This window comes from Mauremys reevesii, linkage group 8 (assembly GCF_016161935.1).
Source record: "Mauremys reevesii isolate NIE-2019 linkage group 8, ASM1616193v1, whole genome shotgun sequence".
Classification (NCBI taxonomy): Eukaryota; Metazoa; Chordata; order Testudines; family Geoemydidae; genus Mauremys; species Mauremys reevesii.
This window is the reverse complement of record NC_052630.1, coordinates 52,829,197-52,854,165: the sequence shown is the minus strand read 5'-3', so window position 1 is coordinate 52,854,165 and position 24,969 is coordinate 52,829,197. Positions and strand designations below refer to the sequence as shown.

Here is a 24,969-nt window from a genome sequence, read left to right as displayed (position 1 = left end):
ATTGGGTACGAAGCGATTTAAAGGACAGGTTACAAACCTTAGTTAATAGTTCCGACTTCACATTTGAGTTCTTTCAGAACTCTTGGGTGAATGCCATCTGGTCCCGGTGACTTGTTAATGTTGAGTTTATCAATTAATTCCAAAACCTCCTCTACTGATACTTCAATCTGTGACAGTTCCTCAGATTTGTCACCTACAAAAGCCAGCTCAGGTTTGGGAATCTCCCTAACATCCTCAGCCGTGAAGACTGAAGCAAAGAATCCATTTAGTTTCTCCGCAATGACTTTATCATCTTTAAGCGCTCCTTTTGTATTTTCATCGTCAAGGGGCCCCACTGGTTGTTTAGCAGGCTTCCTGCTTCTGATGTACTTAAAAAACATTTTGTTATTACCTTTGGAGTTTTTGGCTAGCCGTTCTTCAAACTCCTCTTTGGCTTTTCTTATTACACTCTTGCACTTAAGTTGGCAGCGTTTGTGCTCCTTTCTATTTGCCTCACTAGGATTTGACTTCCACTTTTTAAAGGAAGTCTTTTTATCTTTCACTGCTTCTTTTACATGGTGGTTAAGCCACGGTGGCTCTTTTTTAGTTCTTTTACAGTTTTTCTTAATTTGGGGTATACATTGAAGTTGGGCCTCTATTATGGTGTCTTTAAAAAGGGCCCATGCAACTTGCAGGGATTTCACTTTAGTCAATGTACCTTTTAACTTTTGTCTAACTAACCCCCTCATTTTTGTATAGTTCCCCCTTTTGAAATTAAAGGCCACAGTGTTGGGCAGTTGGGATGTTCTTCCCACCACAGGGATGTTGAATGCTATTGTATTATGGTCACTATTTCCAAGCGGTCCTGCTATAGTTACCTCTTGGACCAGCTCCTGTGCTCCACTCAGGATTAAATCTAGAGTCGCCTCGCCCCTTGTGGGTTCCCGTACCAGCTGCTCCATGAAGCAGTCATTTAAAGTATCGAGAAATTTTATCTCTGCATTTCGTCCTGAAGTGAAATGTTCCCAGTCCATATGGGGATAATTGAAATCCCCCACTATTATTGGGTTCTTAATTTTGATAGCCTCTCTAATTTCCCTTAGCATTTCATCATCACTATTACTGTCCTGGTCAGGTGGTCGATAATAGATCCCTACTGTTATATTTTTACTAGAGCATGAAATTTCTATCCATAGAGACTCTATGGAACCTGTGGATTCGCTTAAGATTTTTACTTAAACCATAGCTTAATAGAGACTCTCATGGATCCCTCCCCTCCAAAATTGCATGGATCATCTCCCCATGATTTATGATCACATAACATCGCTATGGCAAGAACAGAAATTGCTTGCATTGAAAAGTGATATCAGGGAAGTATTTAATGTATTTGGGCTGACTTTTAATGCAGTTTATCAACTTGAAACAAGGAGGGCCCAGCACCAAGTGACCAGTCAGCCCTCCATGGACAATAGTATAGGAACCTCTGACTTGAAATAATATTTGGAGCTCATGTCTTTCTGCTAGCTTTGTAGAAAAAGCTTTCTTAACTTTCAGCTGTAGGGACAAGAGGGCTGAATCTTTCACAAATGCTTTTCTCCCAATTATTTGTCAGGAACATTTGTCAGGAATGTTTAGTTAAACATTCTAACTAAAAATCCTTCCATTCTCGACTGCTCCAATTTCAGTCTCATGTAATGTCAGAATCCCATTAGCTCTCCAGTTTTTCAGGGAGTTGCACAGCAAAATGTGATAAGTAAAGAGCTGATATTTTTAATGTAAAAAATCAAGCAGTGCCCTCTTCCCCCCCCCCTCTTTATTTTTGGACAAAACTCTTGTAAGCCAACTTAATATAGCATAAAAAAGCAGAAAGGGCAAAAACATATTTTTCTTTTGCAGATAATTTTGAAGTATTGTTCCTGTATCTGTGTTGGCATCAGTAGTGCTGATGTTATTGCACAGCAGGGAGGAAAAGAATAAATGCCAAATGTAAAGAGGGGAAACTATTGTCAAGTTTTGAAGAGGATCTTAGAAAATAATTACATACTTTTCCTAATACTTTAACTTTCTCTCAGAGTTGTTGGCTGTTTTGTGTGCAATTGGGATATTGGGCTAGAGAATGGCCAGGTTGGGATGTTCTATTTTGATGGTAGATCCTATTTCATTTATATTTTTCAATTTGTAAAAATGTACTCTGTCTCAGAGTGCAAGAGAAAATGTTTAAAACACAATCTAAATCATAGTCTGCATAAGATAGGACTGACAACAGCTAAACAAAATTATATTCAACTCCCCATCAGGCAAAAACCTGTTTTAACAAAGTACCTTGATCTGAAGGTCAGCTGAGAAACCCTGTGATTCAAACTGGTGACATTTACCGTAAAACAAATATTTTAGAAAACTTCTTTTTTTTTTAAAAAAAACCCCATTCCTTTTCTGTAAAAATCTAAATAAAATTACTGCAACTTCCACATCTAAGTTTTTTTAAAAGAGGCATGATTGATGATTGCAGATGCAGCATAAAGCAACCTCTTAACGTGAGGAATCATTAGCTGATTAAGCAGTTTAATTGGCTGAGCAGCAAGTGTTTTATACTAGTTTGATGGATGCAGCTTGATTTTTGCTTGACTAGCAACATCTGACTAACAGGTTGTCATGATCTCTGAAAACTGAGTGCCCAAATTTACTCCAGTCCTTCCCATATTTCATTTATCCTGGATTTTGTCCTGCATTAGGGGACTTACTATAACAGTTGCTTTCAAGGGGATTATTCCTGTTCGCATCAGTACGGCTACTCTGACTTGGCCTCTGGTGTAGAAATATGCCTTAGCTGGGAATCTGAGTTTGTGATATAGTTATTTGAGTGATTAAAGAGTGGCTTTTTAATTGGAGTCCTGAAATGTTTGGTTACCAATGCAGGAACATTTAAAAAAAACAAAGTGATTAAGTCCACGTTTCATTTTATGTAAATCCATTGTTCATCAAAATGACGTTTAACCTATGTGAAAATTCCTTGTTTGTATGCAGACACCAATAATGAGAGGTGGGCATCAACATTCTCCTAATCTTTGGTGTTTTTATCCTCTAATGATAGGGTCTGTAAATCCAAATGTAATATTAATGGGTCCTGTCATAAACAGATAGTTAAGGGTTAAGGTCTCTTTTACCTGTAAAGGGTTAACAAGCAGTACCTGAGGAACACCTGACCAGAGGACCAGTCAAGGGACAGGATAATTTCAAATCTCTGTGGAGGGAAGGCTTTGTCTGGGTTCCTTGTTTGCTGTGTGTGCTCTCTTTGGATCTAGGAGAGGCCAGACATGTCTCCAAGTTCTCCTGGAGTATTTCCTACTATCCAGTATAGTGAGTATTAGAAAGGCAAATTAGTCTTATAATTTGATTTCTACATTTGCAATTGTGTGTTTGCTGAAGGAAATTCTTTATTTCTGTTGCTGTTACTGATTATTCTGAGGAGGAGGGAGGGGGAAGTCTCTCCAGTTTTTATAAGTTAGACCCTGTATTTTTGCATCCTGGTAATACAGAGAAAGTGTACTTTTTTTTCTTTCTTTAATAAAATCTTTTCTTTTTAAAACTTGATTGATTTCTTCCCTTGTTTGGATTTTCAGGGGGAGGGGAGGGGGAAAAAGTGAATCCCTCTTCCTTTGATTCAAGGAGTTTGAATCAGGTATCTCTCCTAAGCACTAGGAGAGGGGAGGAGGGAAATGGTTTGTTTCCCTTTGTGTTGAGATTCAGGTTTGAATCTGTGTTCCCCAGGGGAAGTTTTTGGGGGAACAGGGAGTGTGTCAGACACTTAAAACTGACTGCTGGTAGCGAGAACCAGATCTAAACTAGGATTTTAGTTTAGAGGAGTCCATGCAGGTCCCCATCTTGGAACCCAAAAACTCCAAGTGGGGGAATAAACCTATGACAGGTACATGTAAATTAATTACAGAGGCATAGACAAACATGTATTTTGTTTACTACCTGCCATTCCTTATTCTATGCTCCCTGATTCCTCTCAGGAAAAATTCTGCTTTTAACTCCTCCTGGACTAGGGCTCAAAGAATTTGTGCCGGTCAGTCTCTCTTCCTCACCCAGACTGTGATCCTGTAGTTGCCCCATGCATGGATCTCCTGTTACCTTCAGTGTGAGCTCTAGATGTGGACCAGCCAGTGTCCCAGGCTGGAATAAGTTTTGAAATGCACTGTATTCCCTTTGTAGATGACCCTATTACTGAAAGGCAGCTGTTGGACTTTAGTCAAATAAAGGAAAGGAACTGCAAGTCTTCCTCAGCATTCCTTATAGCTATGAACTAGGACTGTCAAGCGATTAAAACATTTTTCGCGATTAATCGTGCTGTTTAAACAATAATAGAAAACCATTTATTTAAATATATTTTTGGATGTTCTATACATTTTCAAATGTATTCATTTCATTTATAACACAATACAAAGTGCACAGTGCTCACTTTATATTTATTTTTTATTACAAGTATTTGCACTGTAACTCCCCCAAAAGAAATAGTATTTTTCAGTTCACCTAATACAAGTACTGTAGTGCAATCTCTTTATCATGAGAGTTGAACGTACAAATGTAGAATGTACAAAAAAAAACTGCATTAAAAAACAAAACAATGTAAAACTTTAGAGCCTAGAAGTCCATTCAGTCCCACTTCTCGTTCAGCCAGTCGCTCAGACAAACAAGTTTGGTTACATTTGCAGGAGATGCTGCTGCCCACTTCTTACATACAATGTCACCTGAAAGTGAGAACAGGCGTTCACATGGCACTGTTTTAGCCGGCGTCACAAGATATTTACATGCTAGATGCACTAAAAATTCACATGTCCCCTCATGCTTCAACCACCATTCCAGAGGGCATGCGGCCATGCTGAAGATGGGTTCTGCTCGATAACAATCCAAAACAGTGCAGACCGACACATGTTCATTTTCATCATCTGAGTCAGATGCCACCAGCAGAAGGTTGATTTTCTGTTTTGGTGGTTTGGGTTCTATAGTTTCCACATCAGAATGTTGCTCTTTTAAGACTTCTGAAAGCATGCTCCACACCTCGCCCCGCTCAGATTTTGGAAGGCACTTCAGATTCTTAAATCTTGGGTCGAGTGCTGCAGCTATCTTTAGAAATCTCACATTGGTACCTTCTTTGTGTTTTGTCAAATCTGCAGCGAAAGTGTTCTTAAAATGAACATGTGTTGAGTCATCATCTGAGACTACTATAACATAAAATATATGGCAGAATGTGGGTGAAATAGAGCCGGAGACGTACAATTCTCCCCAAAGGTATTCAGTCACAAATGTAATTAACACATTATTTTTTTAATTAACATTATCACAGCATGGAAGCATGTCTTCTGGAATGGTGGCTGAAACATGAAGGGGCATATGAATGTTTAGCATATCTGGCACGTAAATACCTTGCAATGCCGGCTACAAAAGTCCCATGTGAACACCTCTTCTCACTTTCTGGTGACATTTTAAATAAGAAGTAAGCAGCATTATCTCCCGTAAATGTAAGCAAACTTGTTTGTCTTAGTGAATGGCTGAACAAGAAGTAGGACTGAGTGGACTTGTAGGTTCTAAAGTTTTGCATTGGTTGTTTTTGAGTGCAGTTATGTAACACAAAAAAAAATCTACATTTGTAAGTTGCACTTTCACAATAAAGAGATCACGCTACAGTATTTGTAAGAGGTAAATTGAAAAATACTGTTCATTTTTACAGTGCAAATATTTATAATAATAAAGTGAGCAGTGGACACTTTGTAGTCTGTGTTGTAATTAAAATCAATATATTTGAAAATGTAGAAAAACCTTCAAAATATTTAATAAAATGCAATTGGTATTCTATTGTTTAACAGTGTGATTAAAACTGATTGATTAATCATGATTAATTTTTTTGAGTTAATTGTGGTTAATTGACAGCCCTACTATGAATATACCTTCATGTGGAAAAATATCCTGAGTCTGAGGCTATGTCTACACTGGAAACTTCAAAGCGCTGCTGCGGGAATGCTCCTGCGGCAGCGCTTTGAAGTGTGAGTGTGGTCACGCGCGAGTGCTGGAAGAGAGCTCTCCCAGTGCTCCTGGTAATCCACCTCCATGAGTGGATAAGCTCCGAGCACTTGGAGCCTGTCTACACTAGCGCTTTAAAGCGCTCAGACTTGCTGGGCTTAAGGAGGTGATTTCACATCCCTGAGCCCGCAAGGTAGGGCGCTATAAAATGTATGTGTATACAAGCCCTCAGTCTCATTTACACTAAGGCCTCTTTACACCACTCTGCTATTGTTAAAGGGATATTAAATGTAATTGATGACCACTGCAAAGCCCCCTTAATGATACCATATCAGTTTAAAAGGGTCTTTATGTAAATGAGACTCAGGCCTTCTGTGTCTACATGTGGAGTCCACTACACCCCCTCTAGAATATGTTATCACTATCTTCTCTCTTTCAGGATTGTTTATTCACTTACTACCCCTAACTCATATTCCTTCCATGAACTGCAGTCCATTAACACTTTCTATACCTCTATTCTCTAGCCTCTTTTTTTTTTCCCCTCTTGCCTCACTGTCCTGTAATGAATCCTTTGTTTCTAGCTACAACTCCATCCTGTACTCCACAATTTACTATTTTTCCTCTTTCTGACTAACTGAACCATCCCAACCACCTCCAACCTTGACTCACTTCCCATTTCTGGTGTATCTGCTCTGGCTACCATGCTCCTAGATGCTTCTGGAGGAAATCTGGAGATCATATGGACTCCACTGAAGTTTGTCATCTTTGTATTCAGCATGGCAATCAAAGGCAATTAAACATAGCCCACTTATTTAGTGTTTGTGCAGAAGAAGATGAATTTCATCCTTAATGAATAATCATAATATGTGGTTTAGCTGTGTACCTACATTCCCTAATATCAAAGGGATTTTTCTTTAGTCTTGTTGAGGATGAGCTATACAGATGAGTAATATACATTGTTGGCGATCCCTCAAGGATGATCTCTTTCACAGGTTTTATTTTTCATGGGTCCTTTGGTGACTGAAGAGTCTGATTCTTGATCCACAGGCACGTTGGCAGACATTGCAGGTGGTGTTGGAAGACAGGGTTGGGTCGCGATTGTTGCGTGACCATTGTCTTTCCTTTCTTTTCTGGCGTTTTTCTGCCACCAGGACAGAAGGCGATTTTCCTCAAAAGTAGACCTTCCTTCTCTGACAAGTCTTTGAGTGAAAATCACTCTGCAGCATCACCTGCTGGGTAATACCTGCAGAACAAATTATCTGCAAATCAGAATTCCATCTCTGTATCCTGTACAGAAAATAACAAAGGCCAATTCGCCAATAGCTGTGTGAGACTGTTAAAAGAAAAAAATTTGGAGTTGAGAGGTTTTCCGGGGAGATATGAGGCTAATAATTGTCAATCAGACAGGAGTATAAATTTGCTCTGAAATCAAGAGGTATAATAAATCTGGATATTTGCTGCTATGAATTGGCTAACAAATTATAATGATAAATTAAACTTTATCCCTCTCTACCATTCACTGTAACAAAGGAAATTTTTCTTCTTTAGGTCAAATTTGGAAACTGTAACACTCCCAAGCCCAGTTTCTTTGATTTTGAAGGAAAGCAGAAATGGTAAGAGGAAATCCTTGCAATTCTTAAAATAAAATCAGATATATTGTTATTTTTAGTCACATCTTTTAGATTGCTTGAACTAGAATATTACTTTGCATGTATCTCTTTCTTAATGATTAAAATAATCCTTTAGGGAATTCTTAAAATGGTGGTGGTGTTCTGCTAATTTACTGTTGTATTGGTTTAATCAGCAACAAATAAATACGAGTGGGTGAAGGAGGTGTGTGGGGTTTTTTTTGTTTGTTTGTTTTTTTTAAGCCTGATTGATGGCTTCAAAATTGGGTAAAAGATGTCTTTCCTTTTCCTAGAAGTATGAAGGTAGGCTTGTGTTAGGCCTGATCACTGTTTCGTTGGTGACAATGAATAAGAGGCAGATGTATCCGTTCTATTGAGTGGGCCATTTATGTTTTTCTCTGTACCCCAGGGAAGCGTGGAAAGCGCTGGGAGATTCAAGTCCCCACCAGGCTATGCAAGAATACATTGCCACAGTGAAGAAACTGGATCCCAGTTGGAATCCTCAGGTAGGATAAATGGAAATAAATAACATGCAGAAATCAATGTAAACACTTTTTTATTGCACATCTGAATATTTGCATCAGGTCTTCATCTAAAAAGAGCTCCAGGAAAAGTTAATTCACTGCACAGGAAACATAACTTCTTAGAGTAGTTTTAAAGAGTATTTCAGCCACCAGATATTTAAGGGTTTCATAGTCTCTGGTGTATGGGCATTGTCTCCTTTTAAGAGGAACATTTTTTTTTTAAACGGGTATCTCTTTTACCTGGGCACCATTATAGCATCAAAAATACAGTGTCTTTACAGCAGGGGTGGGCAAACTTTTTGGCTTGAGGGCCATATCGGGGTGCCAAAACTGTATGGAGGGCTGGGTGTAGTGTATTAAATTGCTCCCTGTAGTAATGTGCTACTTATGGTGCAGTACTTACTGCTGCCAGTCCTGGTACTCTGAGCAGCATGGTAAGGGGGCAGGGAGCGGGGGGTTGGATAAGGGGAGGAGGTTCCAGGGGGCAGTTGGATAGGTGTGGGTGTCCCAGGGGGCCTGACGGGTTTGAGGTGTGGATGGGGGCGGGGCAGTCAGGGGACGGGGGGATTGGCTAAGGGGTGGGGTTCCGAGGCAGAGGTTGGGGCAGGGGTGTCCCAGGGACAAGGAGCAGGGGAGGTTGGATGGGTTGGGTAGGGTGACCAGATGTCCCGATTTTATAGGGACAGTCCTGATTTTGGGGTCTTTTTCTTATATATAGGCTCCTATTACCCCCCCACCCCGTCCTGATTTTTCACACTTGCTGTCTGGTCACCCTAGAGTCGGAGGTTCTGAGGTGGGCAGTCAGGGGGCAAGAAATGGGAGGGAGCGGATAGCGGGAGGGGGCCAGGCTGTTTGGGGAGGCACAGCCTTCCCTACCTGGGTGTAGTGTATTAAATCACTCCCTGTAGGAATGTGCTACTTACGGTGTACTACTTCGGGGTGCCAGTCCTGGTGCTCTGAAAGTAGCACATTCCCCTGGGGAGCAATTTAATACACTGCACCCAGTGGCTCTCGCAGCCCTGCTGCCCAGAGCGCTGGCAACATGGTGAGCTGAGGCTGTGGGCGAGGGGCCGGGGACTAGCCTTCCCGACTGGGAGCTCAAGGGCCGGGCAGGACGGTCCCCTGGGCCGTACTTTGTTTGACTTAGAATTACAGGGAACTGTGGAACGTCTACATCCTTTTTATACACCTTTTAAAAATACCTACTTCAGGCATGTTGATTTTATGATGGTGAAAATTTGTGGTTCTGTTGCTCCTCTACCTTAGGAAAGAGAGTTCTTGTCTGAGCACAAGACTTGGAACCAAGAACTTGAGTTCTAATTCTAGTTTTGATGCCTCCTGTGGCTTTAGGGTAGATGTGGGACATCTGTAGCTCAGCTTCCCCATTTTTAAAATGGGGATGCTAATGCTCCTCTGTCTCAGAAGCATGCTGTGAGAATTAGTTAATATTTGCAAAGTGTCTGGAGGATGAAAAGAACTATAGAGCATCTCTAGAAAAATAACTCTGGACTGTACAATCCCATTACCGTACAAAAGTCAAAGTGATTTGCCATGCTCTACCTTACATAAAATCTTGTCCAACCTAAAACATCCATGCAAAATAAGGAAAAAATCCAATAAATATTGATCAGTTAAAAGCCTGAATGAACAAAAACACCTTGCAGCTCAAGTATTATTCCTAAAGTAGGGGGGAAACCCTTTCTGTATCCTTATGGATGCAATCGCTGTAATGTAGCTTCTGTTGATAAACAGAAATCTTCCCACTGAAATGTCATGGAGTGTGGCATGCTCATCCTCTTTTGGTGGCCGGTTCTGATTTGTATGATGGTACTCTGCAGCAAGAATCTAGGACATGAATTCAAGAATCGACTTTGTTTTTCAAAATGTCTAAAAATCGAACCATGCAGTAAATGAAGGAGCTGGAATTCTGGCACTTTTTCCTGGCAAAGAATGAGTGCGTCTGAGCATGATTACTCCTCCCAGTATCCTGCGCTGCACATATCTATCCTCTTCACTCCTTAGTGGAAGGTGAATAAGCAGAAATCAGCATATGTTCTGGTCACACTAATACAGCTGTTGGAGGTACTTTCATTGATTGCAGTATCTATGAGGTGAAGAATTTAAAGGGCACCAGGCAAAGCGCTAGACTTAAAAATGGACCTGTCTTGATTGTGCCAATTCAGAGCTCTTTCCTTGAGGAGCCAGTCATGACATCTTCTTTCAAAATTAATTTTTTAAAAAGCATATGAATTCAGTACTGGGAAAGGGTGTTGAATGAATATCCCTGGAGACTGAACTCCACTATTTAGAGAGAGCAGGCATTGTCACCCATCCAGCCCATTGACCAGGAAAGGGAGTTCAGTCACCAACCTCATTTAATCCTTGGTGCCTCTGGGACTGCTAATAAGTGGTAGTGATTTTTGCATTGTGGATCCTTGTCCACTGGGAACTGAACTGAACAACAACAAAGCCCCATAGCATACTGGTATGACTTTTTTAAATTGTATTTGTAAATGTTGTGTGACTTTGAGAGTCCTGTCAGGAGAGAAACGGGCTCGGTCTGTATAGTGGTTCAAAGCATTAGTGCACAGGCTTGTTTACTGTGAGTTTCACACTCATCCATGCCTTCTTTTTTCTTTTGTTTTCAGTCATAGAAATGTTTGAAGGGTTTGGGGAGCAATGATAGACTCTGAAAGGGGGGGCCACTCTTAAGGCAGGTAGGGCCCAAATTGTCTTACCTTGCCAGTTTCAGCCAGGAGTGAATGCCAGTGTCCAGCAGATTTTAGTATCCTTATAGCTTTGAAACCACAAAAAGGAGTGGTTTGAGGCTATATGGATTTCCTTTTCAATAGATGTTTTGCCCTAACATTTCAGCGGATCTAAGTGTTTTAGACTGTCACATATGTAACTGAATTTCTTTCTCAAAACTTTAAAGATAATAAGCATTTTCTGTTTGCTTTCAGAACTCCCAAGTATGATAATGAAAATGACATAGGGATGATAATGTAAAAGTCTTTCTGTCTTGATGTGCATTCCCCATAGCTTGGACCCTAAATTTCATATCCTGATTGTATCCCTTGCCTTGCAAACTGCCTGTGAGTGAGCCAGAAATCAGTTGAACAAGGTAGGAAGGCTCTGCATTGGAGGAAGGTGGTCAAAAATAGAACGGGGAAGAGGAGAAAGTTGCTACATTCTGCAGCATTTGTGCAGGGAAAGGGTTTTAAGAGGGAGAGAATTATTAATTAGTATGTTAAACAGCAACCTCTTGTCGCCATGTGTAGTGAAGTAAGACTCACCCCTGTGACACCTCCTGCTGGTTATCCTGGGAATTAGCTCAGTTTCAGCCCAGAGCGTCCTCTGGTGACTTACCTGCCTCAGGCCCCATGTCCTGCCCAGACCCCGGTGCCCTTTACCTCAGGGTTCTGCCCCTGCAGTACCCCCACTCTGGGCCTCCCCTTCCAGGGGAACCCCCATCCTCTAAACCCACCTTGCCTCAGTGGCTACTGCCAGTCATCATCCAGCTCCTGCTCACTAGGGCAGACTGTAGTCTGTAAACCACTCATCATTGGCAAGGGGGAGTTTGGATCTGCTGCCTCTGCCTAACCCTGGGCTGCACCTTTGCAACCCCAGTACCTGTTTTGGCCTTTAGCAAGGCCCGCAACCTGGGGAATTTGCCAGGCTGGAGTTCCCCAGCTCCTCTGGCCTATCTCCATCCCTGTACCCTGAGCTCCCAGGCAGCCAGGTCCTTCTCTCCCAAGTGCTAGAGAGAGACTGACCCAGCTCCTGGCTCACAGACCTTTTATAGGTCTAGTTGTCTCCTAATTGGGTGTGACCCCAGCTGTGGCTGCCTTCCCAATCAGCCTATTCTTATTGGCTCTCAGCCCCAGCCCTCTCCAAGAGCTGACTTTTAACCCTTTCAGGGCTGGAGTGGGGTGACTGCCCTGCTACACCATGATATTTTCCATTAATTGGCTATTGTTTAACCAAGTTAGTAATGGTACACAGGAGAACCAGACCTCCCCTTCTCTCATCTCTCTGGGGTTGATCTCATGCCATCTATACTCTGATTTTGTTGCACCAGGTCTACCTTCCTGCAGCCACAAGAGGGAGCTCTGTTCATTATAATAACTAAGGTATATTTGTCGTGGAAAGGTGATATAATAATAAAGTTATTATAGTCTTCAAATTTTAAATTTAATTTAAAAAAAAGATTTGTGTGTACAGTACTAGGTGCTTAGTCACTGTCTCTTTCCTCCTCACGTGATCAGCTGGTAGGCCAGGTTTCTTAGGTTTTTTTCCCATTATAAGTAGCTGGTGAACAAGAAACAATAATTGTGTGTGTCTGATGGGCTTTGTTGAGAGAAAATATAGGGTCGCTTATTAGGAATATGAAAAGTTTAGCTGTTCAAGATGGAATAAATTTACCAGCATTTTTTTTAATAGAGAGCGCTATCAGATTTTAAATTCTCTTCAGAGTCCATTTCACAGCATAATATGTTTCATTACCAGAAAGCTTTTCTGATGTTCATATATATTTTCCTTTTAAAATTTCATAAAAACACTTTAAAAATGTGTTAACCTTTGTTCTCAGGGGTTTTGTGATGCCATCACAAAAATTCCTCTCAGATTTAAAACTCAAAGCTTGTTTTAAAATAATAAAAAAAAAAATACAGTAGAGGAATTCTACTGTCCCCAGTTACACAATGGTATGGGGTGGAGTGTGGAGGAGTGACAGAGGGGTCCCTTTTGTGCCAGTTTAGTCAATTATATTGTGTACATATCTTTAATTGACTAGGATTTATACGGGATTATTTATTCCCTGCAAATCTGCAATTCATAGAGGTGCAGACCACAGTCTGTGTGCCATTGCACACAAGCAAAGTTAGGGTGCATTCTGGGTTATTGCTTCTCATACCAAGATGAATATCAGCACTCTAAGTGCTTGGCACACAGTTCATGCAATAAAAATAAATAACAATGTAAACAACTCCACTTCTTTTAGCTCTTTCTTCAGTTCAGACCTTCCATTTACCTCCTTTGACAGAAACTTTGTGACTAAATTCTCCTTCTTCCCGTTCTTATATGGCAAATCTGCCTGTTGCCATCATTGCAGCTCTTCCCACATACAGCATAGACAGTTCCATCTTTGTTAAATCCTCCTGCAAGCCTGCCTTTCTTCTTGCCTCAACTATTTAAGTTCCTTTCTGTGTGACCTCAAGTCTTCAGCAGGTCCAGAACACTGCTGCATGCCTCTTACTTGCAACAGGAAGCATGATCACCTCTCCCTCTTTGCAGGATCTGTTTCTCAACTGAGAGTGGTATTTATCTGGCTTGGGTTTTGCAACATGGAAATGAAACATTTGAAGGAGAAATGTAAAGACCCAGAGAAACATAAAACACATTTGCCCTTGTAGTGGAGACCTTCCACTTGACCACCCATATTGCCAGTTTTTTTACATCACTTGTGGTGTACTAGCTTGTGAATAAAATTTTACCCATAATGCAAAACTTAGAATTCCTCCTGTGTAATAAGGAATAAAGTCATCAAAGCCCAGGGCAATGTCTGCACACTGATCAAGCAAAGCAAGAAGATAGCTCTTGGTTCCAGAGGGGGCCCAAGATTCCCAAATCTTGGTGAAACTAGATTAGTATCCCCCTTCCTGAGCCCTCTTGGGTCTTGAAATTCCAACGCTGAGATTTTGAGGGAATAAATGTACATGTATATTCAAACTGCTGGTCTATTCTGTTTTTAAACTCTTTCAGTGCACTCTATGATGACTAATTGACGTCAATAAAGCACTACTAGTGCTGTGTTATTAGTGAGCAAGTGCAGAGCACAGAATTGAAAGCAGCCACCAGAGGATCACTGAAGAGAATAAACAACCCTTCTGATAAAAACAGAACAAGCTTGAAAGCAAATGAAGTTGAAGGAATAACATATTGTTGCTACAGGCACAGAGTAGACCTGTAAAACAGAGAAGTTGTATGGAATGAATGTTAATTTGGTTGAACTCTGTTTCTCCAGAATGGGCTGCAGAGGGCAGTATTTCATAACACAGCAGCCAACTACTAGAGTGTTCATGGGTTTGAATGTGTTCCTGTCACTATTCAAATAGCCTTTCTTCACCCCATTTAAAATGTTGTTGTTCACTTGCTTGTACCTAAAACATGTAGAAGAGAGAATTCACAATTCAAGGATACTTTGAAAGTCTGGAGAATCTGTTTCTTAACCACAAAAAAATGGACTACACTATGAATCTAGATACTGTAGGTGGAGCTGGATATTATTGATGTAATCTCAGGAAATATTCTAGTAACAAATGATACAGCTTGTTTTAAATTGATTAATGTTTCATATTTATTAGATGTTGGTCCGAACCATAACTCCAGCCCCAAACTTAGAACCTCTATAATGACCCAAACCAAAACGCTGTATCTACACATTCCAAAACTTGGGATTTGAAATCCAGACCTGAGTTTCATAAAGCTTGGTTTTGGTGCTCAAATGTGGCCTGTTAGAGTTTTGAGCAACTCTGACTGAGTTTCAGATTTAAGATTTTATATTGAGCGCCTGTCTTAACATTTTATTAACAAACGGGTAAATCAGGCTAATGTTATCCTTCTGAATCTGCAAATTTGCAACTTGGTATCAGAGAACTTCTGTATTGGAAGAATTTAAGTAAATAACTTAAGTAAATTTTATTGAAAAAGCTGTGGCCCATAAACAGTATCTGAGCACCCACCATGCCTTCCCAGTGTGTCTCTCACTCAAACAGATGTCACCTTCCTAATCTGGCCACGCAGCCACAGTTTGCAGTCAGAAGTGAGAAGCAGAGTGGTTTGGGAAGGATTACAATGGGGGTGGGGAGAGTAGGGGAAAGATGTGTTGGGTCTATGGCTCATGTGAAAATACCATTGATTCCATTCCTCCTATATGTTTAGTTTGCTGGGATGTGAATATCTCTGTTTATGGTTTACCATCCAACAGGAAAAACTAGCTCCCTTCTGTAAACTAAGCTACTTCTAGCATTCCATGCATGTAAAGCCTTTGGAAAATAGCAAGTCTGTTTTTTTGTTTGTTTGTTTTAATTAATGATCCAACTGAAATGTCAGAATTGGTTAGCGCACTTCTTTATGCCTTGCTGTTGTGGCACATATAATTGTATATATGGGGTTCCCCTGTCACTCAGATCCCTGCAAATCCTTAATTAAAGATGGAGTTTCAGATGCAGTTCTTAACTGCCTGGATTTTGTTTTTTAGTGTGTTAGCTCCTTGTCTTTAATTTACTTTTTTATGGTAATACCTGCTTTTGTATTTTTACCTGAAAATTAAATCAATAGTTCATAAAATATCAAAATCTGTTAGTGAGGTGTTCCAAAAACACATACACTGTCAATAGGAAAATACATAATAGCTGCCTTTTAAAGTTAAATAGCTCATATTAATGCTAAACCCCCTCTAAAAACTGACTATAATTTTTAAAAGTTTGCTTTAATTGGTAACTGGGGGTGGAAGTGAGAGGAAGCACCAGAAGCTACCAAAAAACTTACTATATTCACCATCGCCACCCTGTATGAACTCATTTTTAGCCATCTTGTAAGGTATGTTTTAAATTTACATTTGAACTGATATGTGGTAAATTTCATCCCAATGTAAATTAAAATGGCTGATTTATGAATCCTTCAAAAGCAGTGTTTATAATAGAATATAGCAGCTAACTCGCAAATGTCGTGTTATAACTGGTACTGCAGTGCCAGCCCACACCAGACTTCATAGTGCTGGCTGTTTGACAAGCTGATTCATGTTTAGGGTTTTGCTCCCATTCTCCAGTGTTCAGGCAGATTTTCAGACTTGTATTTTTGTGGTTCAGCACCATGAATCCATTTGGTTGGATTATCTGCTGCAAGGCCCAAGACTTTAATATACAGTGTGATTCTCCACCTTCACTATTTTTATGCCAGCTGGAAGAGGAGTGTTCATATCTCTGGTAGTTAAGGAAGAATGTTTCTGGAAGAGAGAGAGTGTGTGTGTGCATGTGTGTAATTAGAGGAGTAAATCGAGGCTTCATCTTATAGAAATCTACAAAGTGTACAAGATAGAGCTGAAATAAAGGGGGGGATCCTCACAATAGACCTCTCAGTTAACGTACAGCAGTAATTTGTCAGCACACAGTTTTAGAACATTAGTAGACGTTATACTAACGTTTCAGCTGGTGGGACGGAGATCTCATGACCTCCTGCAGCTACAGATTCGGTAACATTATGTGAGCTGGCCCTGCCCAGTGAGGAAGATGTCCATGGTTATTTTAGAATCCTACCTGTGAAGTTAGTTCCTTTTTGGTTGTAAGAATAGTAGTCTGTGTTACTACAGATAGTCCTGAAAATACTTTTCTTGGTGTTAGAGCAGTGTTTCTGGAGTGATTTGCGGGAGACCAAAAGAACTGTGATGTTGAATATGACCCGTTTTGTTTTACCAAATTGAGAACAATGCAGTTCATTAGCTATACAGGTTAAGAATTTATGGACCTTTTACAATTTGACTGAAAATGGATTTTTTTTTAAAATCAACTCCTACATCATTAATAAGACAACAGTCCATTCATACTGTTTCATAAGGCAACATAATACCACTTCACAAGTACTAGCTACTCACAACATCTGTTCAAGGAAAGGAGGTAAGTTATCATGCCCATCTTAGTGATTGGGAAACTAAGGGAGATGCCACACAAAAGGAGCCCATTTTATCCCCAAGGTATTATGGCTATTACACTAATGAAGGGTTCATATTGCTAAAGACTGAGGCCCTGGTACTGCTGCAGGATCCCTGTATAACCTACTGGTGACTAAATTGCTAAATGTCTGATTTCAGCAGTTGGCTAGAAATGTAACAGCTCCTGTAAAAATGAACCTTATAACAGGGAATGTCTGAAATTACTTCATAGTTTTTAACTAATCCTTCCAGGTCTGAATAATTTAAAAAAACCTTAACGTTTTGTAAGTTCTACTCATAAAGAAAGCCACTCATGGATACCATCAGTTGTCTGACTGGACCTTTCTTCATATATGTAACTGCATTTTGTTTATAATTTTCATTATGCTAAAAGGATTAGTTTAAACCTCCAGTCCTTTCATTATGTGGGAAGTATAATGTTACCCACGTGAATTTAATTTAAAGTTTAATGGTACAGTCTATAGCTTTTTAACTTACATGTCTTGAGAACATCCATTTTTAAAACAAACTGTTTTCTGTCATATGCATGCTAGTTTTAAAATAAACTAACACAGATTAGTGACCACTTAATAATGGACAACAAAAGTGTTAATCCACTACTGTGAATGTAGTGATGTACCAATAAAACGGAAGAGTTTAAAAAAAAAAAAAGTAGAATGATTTGTCTTTTATTTTCTTTGTCTCTGTAACACTGTCAATGGGAAACAATCTGGCAATTATCCTTCATGAACCTGTAGTCTAAGATGGAGATATCTAAGGTGCAGTATCTGGGGCTGAATATACATTGTTCTAGCAAGTAGAAATATTGTTGTATGCCGTGAATCCAGGTGGATTTAATTTAAATAAAAAAATCATGGTTTAAATCACTAGTCAGGAAGACTCAATTTAATCATGGTTTTCTACATAAAAGTGCATTATTGTTGGTTGTTATAATCTTAATATGTATTCTTCACAACTCAGAGATAGATGAAGGTTTCATTTTTAGAAGGTACACCCTATACATTTTTAAAGTGATTTATTTTGAAAACTTTTCAGATTAGTTTTACTGCTATATCAGAAAATGAATGGTTGTTTGGTTATTTCATTTACCAAAGGTAATTGAAGCAGATATTTATGAAGTAATTGGGAGGTGAACTATCTCCAGTTCAACAGGTTAATCATTAATATTTGGAGGGTTTTCTTGCCATGCTGTATTAGGAGGAGAACATCACCAGACAGACATTTAAATTGTTTTATTTAACTAAAACAACTATAAGATTTTTTTTTCTTCAACAGCAAACATATAATATTTTAACAAAACAAGCATATGTCTCTCGCTTTTCATATTTATCTCCAGACTTCTTCTCCTTGTCTAGACCTATTCTGCCCCCAACAATCTTCTATTCATTGAACTTCTTGAAACTTTGCACTTTTAGAGAGAAGTAAGGGATTGACTCTGTGTACACAAATTTGCAGAGGGACAATAGAGTTGAGGTGTGTTGTTTCTCACCTCTATATATTTATTTATTTGTTTTATTTATTTATTTGAAAACATTTTGCTGTTAACCTCTGAAGACACAAATCCACAGTTTGAGAACTGCAAAACTAAGCATCTCAGATGGTATCATCTAAACTGAGCACTGAGTCCCATTGGGTAAATAGAAAGATTACTTAAGTGAATCTATACAGAAGCCTGTGGCACCCCATAAGATTGGGTCCCTAATCTATGAACTGCTGGAACTCATTTACAAATCTTTTCTTAAACATTACATGAATATATTATCTCAAACTATAGAATTGGAATTTATAATCCCTATTCCATTATGAAATATCTTTGAGCTATAATGCATCTTAATTAAAACTATCTTTAGATACGTTTTTTGAGGGGAAAAAAACTATTTAATTAAAAAATCTGATTTATTTTTTATTTTTTATTTTTTTTAAATCATTGATTTTTATCCACCCTGCCATGAATGTTGTATTTGTGGGGCTGCCAGCAGTGCTGTTTTAGGTGGCTTTCCTTTCCTGCAGCAGGCAGACATACTGACAAATGGTTGGCAATTCTTGTCACTAGAACCACAATTTACAATGAAGCATAGAAACAAAATGCTAGACTTGGAGTAGAAGTTCCTGCTTCTCTGAAATCTGGTTCTAACCCCATACTCCATATGGACAAGAGGATTTAAATGATGAGGTAGTGTCTTATACAGTAAATATAAACAAAACCGGAATTGGTTAGAGAATATTGCATGAATTTGTTGGTCTTTTATTTTATGTCTCCATAGAAACTTATGGTCTCTCCCTTTTATTTATGACATTGCAGTCCTCTTTCAGGCTGTTGGACATACAACACTGCCAATTTATAGCCTGCATTTTATAAAGGTGTGAATTTGGAAGAAGCCAACCAGCAGATCAAGACTGCTGGAGATTTCCTTTGTTAAAATTCTGCTGCTGTATATTTGTTCTTTTAGTTTCCATGTTCTGAAACCAATTATAGGAGTCCATTTCCTTGGGTATTAAGAGTCTTAGTTGGCTCTCTGGAGAGGTAGAAATTATAACATTAACTAAACATGAAATAGTTTAGAGAGAAAAAAATAACTGATTAAATCCTATTGGATCTAGCCTGGAAGCATATTGCCTGGCAGCCAACTAGTTGTCTCAGTGGCGCTTTAACAACTGTATGTTGTACACCATTGCAGAGCTTTCTAGGGATGCATGTTAAAAATTGCGGTGATGACTTCAATAAACTAAGAGTAGAAATGTTGATTTTTAGCTAGTTGAATGTTCAAATGAATTCAGCTGAATTCACTTGTGTTGCTTGATCTCATTAATTAATAAAGGTATCATGTACTGCCTAAAATATATTCCAAAAAAGAACAGTTTAAAAAACGGTGGCATTCATGTGACATCTTAATGCACAGTCTGCACAGTCACAGCACACCTAGGTGTTACAACTGCCTGGCACCTTCAGTCTTGGATGTGTCAGTGATGAGCTGAGCTCCAGGTGAGTATGAAATTTCTGCTCTTTTAGATCCCCTCTGGGTGCTTTCAGTGAGGGTAATGTGGAACACACAGGTTGATGAAAAAATTGAAAATAAAAATGGCTCCAGAGAATTGCACTATTAGAGAGTGTCACTGCTATAAACATTCTCTAGTGTGGTAAGGCAGAGTCTTTTCCCTGTTTTCAACAGAGCACACAAACACTGTGTTCCTGTCCACACTCATCCTCCTGTCCACGGTCTGGCTTTATTGGTGACTTGTAAAGAATAACCTAACAAACCAAAGGCTAATCTTACTGAGCTTGGGTTTCCCTGCATGACCCTTTCATCCCTAGCTCTCCATCTATTTGGCCCAAAGAGTCACCTTTATATACTGTTTGAGGTAAGTGGGCCCACTTTCTAGGTGGCTCAGCAGTAATTGCCATGAACTGCAATGCAGCATTTTAGTATCTGGGTCTAGGTTGACTCAACAGAAGAGCCCTGTTCCCATAAAGGGTCTTAATCTGCCACCCTGTTGCATCCAGTTGTAGCTTCTCCCCACCATATAGTTAATGATAAGTGGACAATTCCACTAAAGTCTAATCTTTCCTTTTGGTTTCTCCATGTATCTGTAGTAAAGTTTTCAATGTTTGTGAATCTGAAGACTAACTGGGGGGGGGGGGGGGGACGGGGGGTGGTGGAGAGATGACAGCAAAAGTCTTAAATAGTGAAATTTCTGTTGAACTATTCTGTGTGCAAAGTTCTGTGGAAGTATGTAACAGTACTTTTTTGGCAAATCCAATAGGAGACTCTTTTTAAAGTGAGACGTCCAGAAGTTCTCTCTTATATCTACAATAGTTCAAGCCTTGATTTTGGGGGGGGGGGAGTGGGAGGGGAATTTATCATTGATAAACATAAGGCAATGGTTGTTGAAGTGTTTGGCCACTGACTGATGAAGTTTTGTTGTTTTTTAAAATAGTGGCAGTCTAACTTTCTAAACTGTGCAGAGATCATATCTGCTTTTGCCTATCATACACGTGTGTGTCTGTGTCTGTGTGAGAGAGAGAGCGGAAATTTAAAGATGTTGGCATCTAATGACATAAACTTGATGGGTAAGTTGTTTTGGATAAGTTGATACGTTTTTTTTGTAACTTTTTTCCTACAGTAGAGCTAGAAACTGTTAAAGTTTTTGATTTTTCTTGTAGATATTCACAAGTATCACATCTGGTTAAATTAGTGCAGTGCACTGTTTACAGAGCCTCCACATATTCTGCGATTCTGAGGTCATGGAATTTCCCACAGAATCCATTTCTTGTTGCACAGTTCTGCTCCAGAATCTAAGCTTTCATAGTTGTGTGGGCAATTGTAAAAACATAAACTAAGGCCAGGTCAACGCTACAAACGTATACTGGCATAAGTACATCTCTCAGGGGTTTGAAAAATCCACACCCCATAGCAATGTAGTTATACTGACCTAACTCCGGGTATGTCTACACTACGGAATTATTCCGATTTTACAGAATTCGATTTTTGGCAACAGTTTGTATAAAGTTGAGTGCATGTATCCACACTAAGCACATTAATTTGGTGGTGTGCGTCATAGTGCCGAGGCTAGCGTCGACCTCCGGAGCGTTGCACTGTGGGTAGCTTATCCCATAGCTATCCCATAGTTCCTGCAGTCTCCCCCGCCCATTGGAATTCTGGGTTGAGATCCCAATGCCTGATGGGGTAAAACATTGTCACGGGTGGTTCTGGGTACATGTCGTCAGGCTCTCCCCCTCCCTTCCTCCCTCCCTCCCTCCCTCCCTCGGTGAAAGCAACGGCAGACAGTTTCACGCCTTTTTTCCTGGGTTACCTGTGCTGACGCCATACCACGGCAAGCATGGAGCCCGCTCAGCTGACTGTCACCGTACGTCTCCTGGGTGCTGGCAGACGTGGGACTGCATTGCTACACAGCAGCAGCTCATTGCCTTTTGGCAGCAGACGGTGCATTACGACTGGTAGCCGTTGTCGTCGTACTCCTGGGTGCTCTTTTAGCCAACCTCGGTGAGGTCGGTCAGGTGCACCTGGGCAGACATGGGAGTGACTCAGCCAGGCCATTCCCATCTTCTGCCAAGCACCCAGGAGATGACGATGGCTAGCAGTCGTACTGCACCATCTGCTGCCAGCCTAAGATGTAAAAGATAGATGGAGTGGATCAAAACAAGAAATAGACCAGATTTGTTTTGTATTCATTTGCTTCCCCCCTCCCTCTGTGAAATCAATGGCCTGCTAAATCCAGGATTTTGAGTTCAGTCCTTGAGTGGGCCATTCTGTGTGACAGTTGTTTGTGTTTCTCCTTGATGCAAAGCCACCCCCTTTGTTGATTTTAATTCCCTATAAGCCATGTTGCCAGTTGCCCCTCCCCAGAGCAAGGGCAGACAATCGTTTCGTGCCTTTTTTCAGTGCAGACACCATACCATGGCAAGCATGGAGCCCGCTCATCTCAACGCAGCAGTCGTAAACATTGTAAACACGTCGCGCATTATCATGCAGTTTTTATGCAGAACTGGAACCTAAAAAACCAGGCGATGGCAGCGCAGTGACGAGAGTGATGAGGACATGGACACAGAATTCTCTTAAAGCGTGGGCCTCGGCGCTTTTTAGATCATGGTGTTAATGGGGCAGGTTCATGCTGTGGAACGCTGATTCTGGGCCTGGGAAACAAGCACAGAGTGGTGGGACCACATAGTGTTGCAGGTGTGGGACGATTCCCAGTGGCTGCAAAACTTTTGCATGCATAAAGGCACTTTCATGGAACTTTGTGACTTGCTTTCCCCTGCCCTGAAGCGCCCGAATACCAAGATGAGAGCAGCCCTCACAGTTGAGAAGCAAGTGGTGATAGTCCTGTGGAAGCTTGCAATGCCAGACAGCTACCGGTCAGTCGGGAATCAATTTGGAGTGGGCAAATCTATTGTGGGGGCTGCTGTGATGCAAGTAGCCAAAGCAATCACTGAGCTGCTGCTACCAAAGGTAGTGACTGTGGGAAATGTGCAGGTCATAGTGGATGGCTTTGCTGCAATGGGATTCCCTAACTGTGGTGGGGCAATAGATGGAACCCATATCCCTATCTTGGCACCGGAGCATCAGGGCAACCAGTACATAAACCGCAAGGGGTACTTTTCAATAGTGCTGCAAGCACTGGTGGATCACAAGGGACGTTTCACCAACATCAACGTGGGATGGCCAGGAAGGGTTCATGATACTCGCATCTTCAGGAACACTAGTCTGTTTAAACAGCTGCAGCAATGGATTTACTTCCCAGACCAGAAAATAACTGTTGGGGATGTTGACATGCCTGTAGTTATCCTTGGGGACCCAGCCTACCCCTTAATGCCATGGCTTATGAAGCCATACACAGGCAGCCTGGACAGTAGTCAGGAGCTGTTCAACTCTAGGCTGAGCAAGTGCAGAGTGGTGGTAGAATGTGCATTTGAACATTTAAAGGGTCGCTGGTGCACTTTTACTGACTCGGTGAGACCTCAGCGAAACCAATATTCCCATTGTTATTGCTGCTTGCTGTGTGCTCCACAATCTCTGTGAGAGTAAGGGAGAGACGTTTATGGCGGGGTGGGAGGTTGAGGCAAATCGCCTGGCCGCTGATTATGCGCAGCCAGACACCAGGGCATTTAGAAGAGCACACCAGGAAGCGCTGCACATGAGAGAAGTTTTGAAAACCAGTTTCATGATTGGCCAGGCTACAGTGTGACAGTTCTGTTTGTTTCTCCTTGATGAAAACCCGCCCTCTTGGTTGATTTATTCCCTGTAAGCCACCCACCCTCCCCCCTTTGATCACAGGTTGCTTGCAAAGGAAATAAAGTCACTATCATTTAAAAACCATATATTCTTTATTAATTGATTATAAAAATAGGGAGATAACTAACAAGGTAGCCCGGGTGGGGTGTGGGAGGAGGGAAGGAAAAGGCCACTTCACAACTTGTTGAATGCCAGCTTTCTGTTGCTTGGGCTGTCCACTGGGGTGGTTGGGTCCCCGGTGCCTCCTCCGCCGCGTTCTTGGGTGTCTGGGTGAGGAGGCTATGGAACTTGGGGAGGAGAGAGGGCGGTTAAACAAGGGCTGCAGCTGCACTCTGATTCTGCTGCCATTCCTGAAGCTCCACCAGACACCGGAGCATGTCAGTTTGATCCCGCAGTAGCCCCAGCATTGCATCCTGCCTCTGCTGATCTTCCTGCCGCCACCTCTCATCTCGTTCGTCCCTCCTGTCCGCTCGTTCGTCCCTCCTGTCCGCACGGTCATTGGCCACTTTCCTGTACTGTGATACTGTGCCCTTCCACTCAATTAGATGATCTCTTTCATTGCGGGTTGACTGCATGATCTCAGAGAACATTTCATCGCACATGCATTTTTTTCGCTGCCTTATCTGAGAGAGCCTTCGGCACGGAGGAGGGAGGCTTGAAAAATTTACAGCTGCGGGAGGGGAAAAAAGGGAGAGAAGTATTTAAAAATATACTTTTTACAGAACAATGTGTATACTCTTTCACGGTGAACAACACTATTCACTTTACATAGCACATGTGATTTCGGTACAAGGTCACATTTTGCATCTTTTATATTGAGTGCCTGAGGCTTTGGTGTTAGAGATCACAGATGCAGGGCCAGGCAACAGAATTGTCTTGCAGGCAGCCATGGTAAGCCATAGTCTTTCGGCTTCTGCAACCTTCATAAAAGCAGCGCCCTCCTTTCCCATACAAACAAGCAAAGCCCATTGAGTGCTGAGGTTTTCGTGTTAATGTGCAGCAGCAGAAACCAAAGTAACCCCCTCCCCAATCCAATTCTCTGGGATGATTGCTTTACCCCTCCCCCCACCGCGTGGCTGGTTCTCCCCAGAAACCTTCTGCAAAGGCTGTACCTCCAGGAGAGCTTCATGGAGATGTCCCTGGAGGATTTCCGCTCCATCCCCAGACACGTTAACAGACTTTTCCAGGACTGTACTGGCCGCGAATGCATCCCAAGTCGTCAGGACAAATTAATCATTAAAAAACACTTCTAAACCATGTATTATATATACAAAGGTACACTCACCAGAGGTCCCTTCTACGGCTTTATGGTCTGGGATACCCCCTTGGGAGGA

At 41.0% G+C, this 24,969-nt stretch overlaps 1 protein-coding gene across 2 annotated transcripts in view; it reads left to right on the top strand.

The window, feature by feature from the left end:
• ACBD6 (acyl-CoA binding domain containing 6) overlaps window positions 1–24,969 on the top strand; it is a 165,472-nt gene that overhangs the window by 7,662 nt on the left and 132,841 nt on the right. For both annotated transcript variants that reach the window (XM_039483401.1, XM_039483402.1), the window contains exons 2-3: window positions 7,549–7,613; window positions 8,038–8,134. In XM_039483401.1, the coding sequence (XP_039339335.1) occupies window positions 7,549–7,613; window positions 8,038–8,134 (162 nt within the window). The remainder of the gene's footprint in view (window positions 1–7,548; window positions 7,614–8,037; window positions 8,135–24,969) is intronic.